This window comes from Chanodichthys erythropterus, chromosome 6, assembly GCF_024489055.1.
Source record: "Chanodichthys erythropterus isolate Z2021 chromosome 6, ASM2448905v1, whole genome shotgun sequence".
Lineage (NCBI taxonomy): Eukaryota > Metazoa > Chordata > Actinopteri > Cypriniformes > Xenocyprididae > Chanodichthys > Chanodichthys erythropterus.
This window is the reverse complement of record NC_090226.1, coordinates 17,494,693-17,505,100: the sequence shown is the minus strand read 5'-3', so window position 1 is coordinate 17,505,100 and position 10,408 is coordinate 17,494,693. Positions and strand designations below refer to the sequence as shown.

General features: G+C 39.8%; 1 protein-coding gene across 1 annotated transcript; it reads left to right on the top strand.

The window, feature by feature from the left end:
- Window positions 1–211: 211 nt before the first annotated feature.
- LOC137021870 (uncharacterized) lies at window positions 212–1,881 on the top strand. Its single transcript, XM_067388846.1, has 7 exons — window positions 212–405; window positions 607–729; window positions 808–926; window positions 1,033–1,186; window positions 1,253–1,371; window positions 1,435–1,529; window positions 1,671–1,881. The coding sequence occupies exons 1-7, from the start codon at window positions 246–248 to the stop codon at window positions 1,879–1,881; spliced, it is 981 nt and encodes a 326-aa protein (XP_067244947.1). The 5' UTR covers window positions 212–245.
- Window positions 1,882–10,408: the final 8,527 nt, after the last annotated feature.

Below are 10,408 nucleotides of genomic sequence, written 5' to 3'. Positions count from 1 at the left end.
ATTGCTTGACTGGAGTAGTAATCCAAATTCAGCCCTTGTGTTAACTCTCAGCTTAATGAGGCACAGGTGAAAACAACAAGCTGATTGAGGAATAGATTTGATTGGCCAACCAGCATCAGCGAGTGATTCAAAAGTGAGTAAAACTAACATAGTTTGTCTCAATACACTTATCAACCTTTATAGTCAAGGTTTTTTTCAATAAATTAAATTTTTGGTATTTGTTTGGGTATCATAACGAACTCACCATGCTTTGGCCAAAGGACATCTTGCTTTTCACAATGGTTGTGATGACACTGATTTCATCTTTAAGGGCTGGTCCTGGGGCTTTTTCTGAAACTGGTGCTGTTTATGGAGCAGCCTCTGAAAACACAATCCGTTCTGGCAAACTTTTAATAGGTGGTGAAGGTACAGTATCTAACAAAGAAAAGGGAACATTTGAACTCAAATCAGCAGAACAGTTTGATGAATATCGGTCAAAAAGTTGACTTGAAAATTTTTTTTTTTTTTTTAAATGGGTCTTTTTAATAGAGGGATATAACTTAACATGTTTGGGGTTTTTATTTCTTAATGTGCTTTTTTTTTTTTTTTTTTTTTTCCTATATTAAGAGCGGTTCCACGTTGCTGAAGCTAAGCTGCATCGTTTGGGTCCTTCTGTGCACTGTGGAAGTGATTCAATGACCTTGCGCATTCCAGGGGCAACAAGAACTCCACACTTTCTGGTTGATCAAGGTAAGATGTTTTGGGCTTGCGAGTATGTGGGATTATCATTATTTTTATTTAATTCATGAATTGACTCCCCTCCACCAGGAGATCAGTCAATAGTGCCTCTGTCTGAGATGCCAGCCAGCTGTGGTTTCTCGCTGAAGCGGGCACGCAGAGATGTTTCTCTTGTTGCTCCATACCAGGGCTGTCATGTCAGACTACAGGTTAGTGCGCATGCTAAAGATAAGTGCACTGTAGCTCTGCTCTGACCATGTAAAGAGTGAGCCTTGAATGATTTGGAGTTCTTTCTCTTCCTATATCTCCTAACAGGACGGAAGTTATGTTCTGCCACTGCTTGTAATGGGGGCTCCGGTGCAAATGTCTTGCCCTGCAAGTAATTTCATCCCTACAGTGTCCTGCTTTCCTTCTTACATGTCTATCTCACTTGGCATCGGAGTAGATGATGATAAAGTTAAAGTTAAAGGTAAGTCACTTATTTGCATTTTATCTAAGTTGAGGTGTTTGAGCTTTTTGTTTTTCTTTCTTGTAGTTGATGGATCATGGCAGCCTTTGCTTTTAACACCTCCCAAATGCTCATTCACATTGGAGACTGTTGATGGTTCACTGGTTATCACGGCACCATTCAGGGGAAGCTGTTTGGAAGTGAAGGTAAAAATAGTGCACTTGTCTGATTTTACATGTATGGTAGCTGACGTTTCATGTCTTTCTCAGGATGCTGAAATGCAGCTCCCTCTGATGTACGGTGACCGGGAAGTGACTCTTTCTTGTCCTGTGACTCCAATGCCGGCCCCGTTTAGAAAACCCTGGTATTGTCCACATTCTCCACATTACCCTGTACCTCCCACTGTGCCTCCTACGACTCTTCTTCCTCCTCTTCAAGACCCTAACCAACATGTGTTCCCTCACATGTATCCCATGTCAATGTTTGATCCTTACTTGTATTCTAGTGGTTCCGCAGCAAAACGGCCCAGGTACCAGATGTTTCCTCCCTACATATACCACGCCAAGAGCCCAGCTGAAGCAACGACACCTTCCACAACCACCGCTGCTCAGTTTGAGCAGTTTGCAGGTTATCCTCCAATATACCCAAGGTTCTATGGGCGTCAATCCTTCAAGCCTTTTGTTCCTGCTGGTGAAATATATCGCTTCATGCCCTAGCATCCTCAAGATCCAGGATTTTCTAGATCTAATTTTATCAAATATTTACTGTAACAAGCAGGAATAAATGAGTGGTTGGATCATGCCAGGTGCTTCAGTCTTTGTTCCTTTTTTCTGTGTGTGGTATACTGCTGTTTGTTATAAGTTCACTGGTTTAAGTTAATAGAAAATATTTAAATATACACCGTATACAAACTGGATGGGTGTATTATAGAGGGATCTATTTATAGGTAATTTTGTCCACTCAAGCTTTTACACAATAACGTTGTAAACCTATCACATTGTTGTTTCAACACTCAGCCTTGTAAGCAGGTCATTCTTCTCACTCAAGAATGCTAAGTTTTATAGTATAAACAATGTTACTGTACAATGAAGTTGTTCACATAAAAGGGATATTTGGATTTGACATGGCACAATGCAGAAGCCGTGTCCACTAAAGTTCAGACTGCAGTTTTCCAAGCAGTTGGGTCACTGTTCTTTTCACACTGCATGACTATCTTGGCCAGCATTCAGTTGCTGCTGTGTTCACATTGCACAATGGATTGGCAATCGGTTTCACAACTCCGTCTGGCATGCGAACTATGTTTCACAACCAAACACACGCAAGACGTGACAAGGAAACAATGTGATATCACGTGTGCAAGACCAGTTCTCAGGTGAGACGGATTATTATTAAAAATGGTAGCCTACAAGAAGCTTGCAATAAAAATTGCCTGTGCGCTGATTTGCAGCGAAAACAAAAGAATATGGAGGAGGAAATGGTTGGGGAGACACGAGGAACAATGATTGTGTGTTCTGCAACGAGAGTGGTCTATAACTCCTCCCCGAACTCCCCGCTGCTCTGTATCTTGCTCTCTCATTGGCTGTCTGTCATCGCCGATGTAGTTTTCAGTCAGAACACTTTTCACACAGCAAGATTTGATATTTAGCATGCCAAATATCTCACGGGGTTATACACTGCGTGATTGTCACTCGCGTGAACGAGCACCGATCTGCCTGTGATTTCGGACATTTGTCGGCGATTTCTCAAAACCTGTCGGCGAGCCAAAAAACGGGGCTAAAATCGTGCAGTCTGAACTCGGCTTAAAAGAATCAGACTAATGGCGCTGAATATGATTGTAGTATCTGTAGTCCCTGGTGTGGGGCCTAAATTTGGACCGAACTTTTGCTGCTTTTTTTTCTCCCTATTTTCATATTCTGCATGTCCTATAAATAATGTTTATTTAGGTTTTATTTGGGCAAAGTTTTTCACTTTGAAATGTTCGCTTCTAAAGTCTTTAATTCAGATATAACTTCCCAGCTAACACACGACGTAACAGTTACGTAATGTATTCGTACTTTTTGGTAATTTCATGACTTACTGACAACGTAACTATGACGCATGCCAGTAATTTCATTACCTTCAGATTACCATCTCACAACGTCATCAGTACGATCTCCTAATGTTATAAGATTACCAAGGATGTTCCAGATACGTACTCTATTCATAATATATTGGTAATTCCATGACTTACTAGTAACGTAACTACAACTTTATATGCCCGTAATAATATTACCGTCAAATTACCATATAACAACGTCGTCAGTACGATCTCCTAACGTTATAAGATTACCAAGGACGTTCCAGATACGTTCTCTATTCGTAATATAATGGTAATTCCATGACTTACTAGTAACGTAACAGCAACATCATGTGCTCGTAATTTCATTACCATCATTACGTTCTTTATATGTTATTATTACCAGAATTGGCCATTTAAAATGTGTAATTAAATGTCAGACACAAGACTGAAATGTCCCTTAAGAAAAAAATTGTTTTTCACCAAGTCAGAATATAGATGACTGTTTTTTATATATAATGACATGACATACAGCACGCGCCTCCACAAATGGAGTGTGCATGCACTCACAGTATGTTGACAAGAGAGTAAAGTTAATTTTTCTGAGAGAAGAATTAATTTTTCTGAGGTGACAAAGAATAAATGGCTTTTATAAAAATGTATAAAGTTAACTTTGGAAAGACGCAAAACCTTTTTTTATTGTTATGTTTACGTTAGTGCTGGTAGCCGTTGGAGTTTCCATGGCAACCGGGAAAACGCTCAAGCTGCTGGAGAGGACAGCGTAGTTATGATTGAGCAGTAGTGATGAACACCTGCTGTTAACAAGCGGAATCAGCAATAAAGTTCAACAACTGCGTCAGATTGGTTAAGTAACATTACCCACAGTCTACTTTAAGTACTTTTGTTAATATGTTTACCTCTGTGATTATATGGTATCTTTATTTGATTAATCTGAAATATATGTTAGCAAAATATTACGCTAGCAGAGCGTATGTTTTAATAATACTGAGTGCAAAACGTCTTGAATGCTTTTATTTTGTTTCGCTGTAGGCTATATGTTTTAATTTATAGTTTGGGTGTATTTTATTATTTTTATTTGGATTTTTGTTCATGGTCTGTGCGTTTTTCAAAATAAATGAACTGAATTCATTTCGAGTCTGCATTCATCGTTCATAGCTGTTGGAATAGCCTTTAAATTAGTTTGGGCAAATGAGGACATAAATTAGGTTAAACTACTGCATGTCCGCCCATAGAAAAATAAATAAATATAAAAATGACAAACTGATTACCAACACACAACTATTGATACAACTATTGATACACAACGTTGCCATGCCATGTACTAAGTGGCAACGTCACAAGGTTACGTTGTGGCAACGTATCCAGGAATTTCACTTTTCCGTTTGCCACAATGTAACTAGTATGTTGCCACAACGAAAGTTTGGTCACCAAATTACGTTGCAGTTATGTAAGAATCACATATTTTGGTTAGCTGGGTTGCTGTCATTTAGCTCCTGGTACGGTTTTTGTTCAACGCCCTTTGGAAATTAACGGGACAAAATGGCTTGGCTTTTCACTCTGGACTGCCTTTTCTCCAGAAATCTGTCACTTCCCTAGGTTCTATCTCAAAACAACCCTTAGACCACAACAACCTGAACATTCGGGGAATTGATGGCTTTCCAAAAACTCTACCCGCGATACACCATGCAAGCTGGATTGAGTTGAAAATAGGTTGTCCAAAGACTTGCTTTTACCTATTTGTCCCAACTTTAGCATAAATGAGGACTCTGGGGGAAGGAAATGGATTCAACAGAGCCTTATAGGTTATGATGACTTCTAGTGGTCCACTGGAGATGGACATGTTCATTAAAGAGAAAAAAGATATTGAGGTTGTAAGGCCCGCCCAATCGCCCCAAACGCGGTTCCACACTGGACGGGGAAGGTATCTTGCGCGTTCAGTCTTTTCACTATGGCAAAGTAGTTTAATTCCAAGTAAACTTTTATCTGACTTTTATTATGACCTAAAATTTAGTTTAGAATGTCAACTGATTATTAGTCATTTGTAACAATTTAGATACACATTTGATTATTCTATTTAACTCTTTACTCTTATTGTACTCGTTCATTCGGATTCCTATAACGCTTTGAGTCTTGCACCAGCCGGGCATACAATCTCATACGCACAATCTCATCAGTCTTAGTCATTAGACAGAAGCGATGACTAATATTCTAGAGGCCATACCCACTCTGCTCATTCTAGAATACGTTTATTTAGTCCCCATAGATCTGAACACACCGAATTAAGGTAAGATTTCTTTTAACCAGGGGTCATGACCAGGCCTGCCAATTTAGCTTTCTCTAGTGGTAACTTTACATAATCACACAGTGGTTTACCCACAGACACTTAGTTAGAATAATCTCACCATAATCAGAGGTTGAGGCCCACCCTGTTTAGATTGATCTAGCAACACTCTGTTGCTCTAAAAGGAAAAAACCCATTATTAGCCTACACAGTCTAAGTATACTTAACTAATGCCAATGTGCTAGTCGGAGCTCTAAAATATCAGTTGGTGTGCCCCACTGCTCCACCTAAACTGTACTTTAGTCCGTAGATTTGTGGGTTATGGACTTAAAGGTGCTAAAGAGGATGTTTTGTTTGATACATTTTTGCAATATCACTTGAAACTGTCTTTACTAACTGATAAAAGACTATTTATTAGGTGCACTGAAAGGAATAATATTAATATACATCATCTGTGCACGAGGTAGGGCCTTAAAAACATCACGCGATCATCGCGTAAACGGTTGGCCCTCTGGCTTGTCAATCACTGCCATGACGTTCCTTGTGCGAGACCTGCGCGGCTGCACACTCCAGTAACTTTCCACACTCCACAGGCGCCGCATGCAATGTTTCTGTCAGGAGACAGGAGTAACAACTGCAGATTATGAGTTACCTGCGGTGAGTCCGACATAATGAATCCACTAACACGACACAGCGAATGCCGGTGGTAAACACTCGTGTTCCAATACTCGTGCACGAGTTTTGGGAGGCGTTCCCTCGAAATGGGCTGTGAAGGAGGGGGGGGTTGTTCTTACGCATGCGCTCATTTCAAAAACTCACTAACAGTCTTTGGTTTCTCAGTCTACGAAAAGATCCTCTTTAGCACCTTTAACGTAATCTACTAGAGTCAATAATTTCAGAGTAAGTCAGAATAAAGTCAAATGTAACCATTTATTAGTCAGGTAAATGTATCGTGCCAATTACATAATCATTTCAAGAGATGATCAATACAAACATCAAATGCTCAGAAACAGAGTAAAAGATGAATACCTGAAATTAGAAAAATGCACATTGCTGGGTGTCTGAATGACACTCAACAATGTGGGCTCATCTGATTACAGGATCGAGCCCTGAGCCTCCTGCAACATCTCTTTAAATACCCAGACCAAGACAGAAACTTCTTTCAAATGGAAACATTTGTTCTCAATGGGAATTTGCATTAATCAGGGTCCTAGACTGAGTAATTTACACCTTTTGGGTACAGAAGGGGACAAAATATCTCTAAAATCTTAAAACCTTTTTCTGGTTTACTTCTATGGGAATGAGACCTTTGTACCAGTCGCACTGAGACTTGCTGGAGACCTCATGCCGGTGCAGGGGGAGATACAGACAGGAACGGAGGTCAGGTGACAAAGGCGGGTCAGAGACGTGGCAGGCCATGGAGGGTCAGGAGCCGTGGATGGCCATGGTGGGTCGGGAGACTTAGCAGGCTCTGGCGACCCTGAAACCCCCGCCCAGGAGTTCCCCACCCACAGGTACTTGGACCCCCCCAAAATTTTCTTGGGGAATTCCCCGGCGGCTGGAGCGGGCTCGGCGGTGGCTGGAGCTACTGGCTCCAAAAGTCCAAAAGTCTATTAACCAGACAGCATCCCTTGGCAGCTCGTGAGAGGCTGGTGCTGTTGCGGCGAAGGCTGGAGCGGGAACATACAAAACAAACAAAAACACAAACAGATACATTAAGTGAAACCTCAATAACAAAAGCAGAAACAAACAGGGTGTAAATAGACAGACACAAATGATCAAACACAAAACAGCTGAATGCAATGATGGAATAATGAGTCCGGGAAGTGGTTTATGGGAAATGAAGTCCAAAAGTGGTGAAGCAATAGTCCGGGTTGGAGTGCCCTCTAGTGGCTAACTAGGGTACTCCAACTTGTGATCATGACACTGTGACACTTAGTTGGGTACACTTGATATTTAACAATGTTTTTGATCTGCCTGCATTGACACCATTGTATGCAAACTACAGGTGCTGGTCATATAATTAGAATATCATCAAAAAGTTGATTTATTTCACTAATTCCATTCATTCATTACACACAGACTGATATATTTCAAATGTTTTTTTTGTTTTTTGTTTTAATTTTGATGATTATAAATCCCAAATTCAATATCTCAGAAAATTAGAATATTGTGAAAGGTTCAATATTGAAGACACCTGTTGCCACACTCTAATCAGCTAATTAACTCAAAACACCTGCAAAGGCCTTTAAATCAGGGGTCTCAAACTCAAATTGGCGGGGGGCCGTTTCTGTGATTGACACCTCATAGGAGGGCCATATTAACATTCAAGCGCAAGAAAGCGCAACATTTCAGAAAATTTACTTTCCTTTGCATTATTTCTCATTTACATCAAATTTGCCTACTAAAATATCTTTATACCTATACTATAAATATTTTATTTACCATACTAAATGTAAACAGCAGTATATCTCTCATTGTTACAGAGTGTAATATAATTATATTACTAATATAATATTACTAATGTACTAATATAATACTACTAATATACTATTAATTGCAATAGTCTGGTGCAACTTCTCACATCCAACAAGGTGCATGGAATGAAAAAAATAGTAATTTAGGAACAAAACCATCAGCACTTGTGGCATGGAGGGGTCAGATATAAACAAAAAACTATCAACTTTATTTTGCCAAAAAATTAAAATCTCTCATTGTTACATACATTATTAGTTTTTAATATTTAGTGGAAGTATTTTCCCTTACTTTATGTTAGCTTAAATAACATTACATTTTTGCACTGACCAACACTGTACTGAACAAATACAATCCCTAAATACATTTGTACACTCTTCTGTTTCTTGACAGACACCTGGCAGCGCATTTGTCCAAGTGGCTGCATCGGACACGTTTCGGTGGTTTAAATCGACGCTCGTGACTTAAAGTCGAGTGCTTTTACTTTAATTTAGGCAAGCGCGCTCATAATAGAAGCGACGCGGTTGAGAGCGCGGCTCATGGTTGCATAGCAATGACAGACGCAACTGGAGCGAACGTGCATTGGAAAGAAGGAGAATGTGGCGCGGCCGCTTATGTGACGTGATATGTGAATGCCCCTATAGAACAGCGACTTTTTCTTTGCATATCAGACCGGTAGCAACTAATAGTAATAATAATAATAATTTAGCGGGCCGGATTGTGTTTTATTTTTGAAATCATTTGCGGGCCGGGTAGAGGGGGAGGGCGGGCCGGCAGTTTGAGACCACTGCTTTAAATGGTCTCTCAGTCTAGTTCTGTAGGCTACACAATCATGGAGAAGACTGCTGACTTGACAGTTGTCCAAAAGATGACCATTGACACCTTGCACAAGGAGGGCAAGACACAAAAGGTCATTGCAAAAGAGGCTGGCTGTTCACAGAGGTCCAAAGTTATGTTCTCTGATGAAAGTAATTTTTGCATTTCCTTTGGAAATCTGAGTCCCAGAGTCTGGAGGAAGAGAGGAGAGGCACACAATCTACGTTGCTTGAGGTCCAGTGTAAAGTTTCCACAGTCAGTGATGGTTTGGGGTGCCATGTCATCTGCTGGTGTTGGTCCATTGTGTTTTCTGAGGTCCAAGGTCAACGCAGCCGTATACCAGGAAGTTTTAGAGCACTTCATGCTTCCTGCTGCTGACCAACTTTATGGAGATGCAGATTTCATTTTCCAACAGGACTTATCACCTGCACACAGTGCCAACGCTACCAGTACCTGGTTTAAGGACCATGGTATCCCTGTTCTTAATGGACCAGCAAACTCTCCTGAATACCACATTGAAAATCTATAGGGTATTGTGAAGAGGAAAATGCGATATGCCAGACCCAACAATGCAGAAGAGCTGAAGGCCACTATCAGAGCAACCTGGGCTCTCATAACACCTGAACAGTGCCACAGACTGATCGACTCCATGCCACGCCGCATTGCTGCAGTAATTCAGGCAAAAGGAGCCCCAAAAAAGTATTGAGTGCTGTACATGCTCATACTTTTCATGTTCATACTTTTCAGTTGGCCAAGATTTCTAAAAATCCTTTATTTGTATTGGTCTTAAGTAATATTCTAATTTTCTGAGATACTGAATTTGGGATTTTCCTTAGTTGTCTGTTATAATCATCAAAATTAAAAGAAAGAAATATTTGAAATATATCAGTCTGTGTGTAATGAATGAATATAATATACAAGTTTCACTTTTTGAATGGAATTAGTGAAATAAATCAACTTTTTTGATGATACTCTAATTATATGACCAGCACCTGTACATTAATAACTATTGACTTTTACAATGGAATGAATCAATACTGAATTTACTTAAGTTGGACAATGATACCATTTTCTTTAAGAGCTGCTGTGCAGCCAAAATTATTTACCAATTATCACTGTAAAGCTGCTTTGACACAATTGACGCATTGTAAAAAGCACTATATGAATAAATGTTACTTGACTTGTCAAAGTGTCAGTTGCGTAGCTGTCTATGGAGGGACAGAAAGCTCTCAGATTTCATCAAAAAGATCTTCATTTGTCTTCTGAAGATTAACAGAATTCTTACAGGTTTCGACACGAGGGTGAGTGATTAATGACAGATTATTCATTTTTGGGTGAACTAACCCTTTAAGCCTTGTCTGTGAAACCGGAGGCTAATGTTGTGTATTTTGACATTGCTTGACTGGAGTAGTAATCCAAATTCAGCCCTTGTGTTAACTCTCAGCTTAATGAGGCACAGGTGAAAACAACAAGCTGATTGAGGAATAGATTTGATTGGCCAACCAGCATCAGCGAGTGATTCAAAAGTGAGTAAAAATAACACAGTTTGTCTCAATACACTTATCAACCTTTATAGTCAAAGATTTTTCAATAA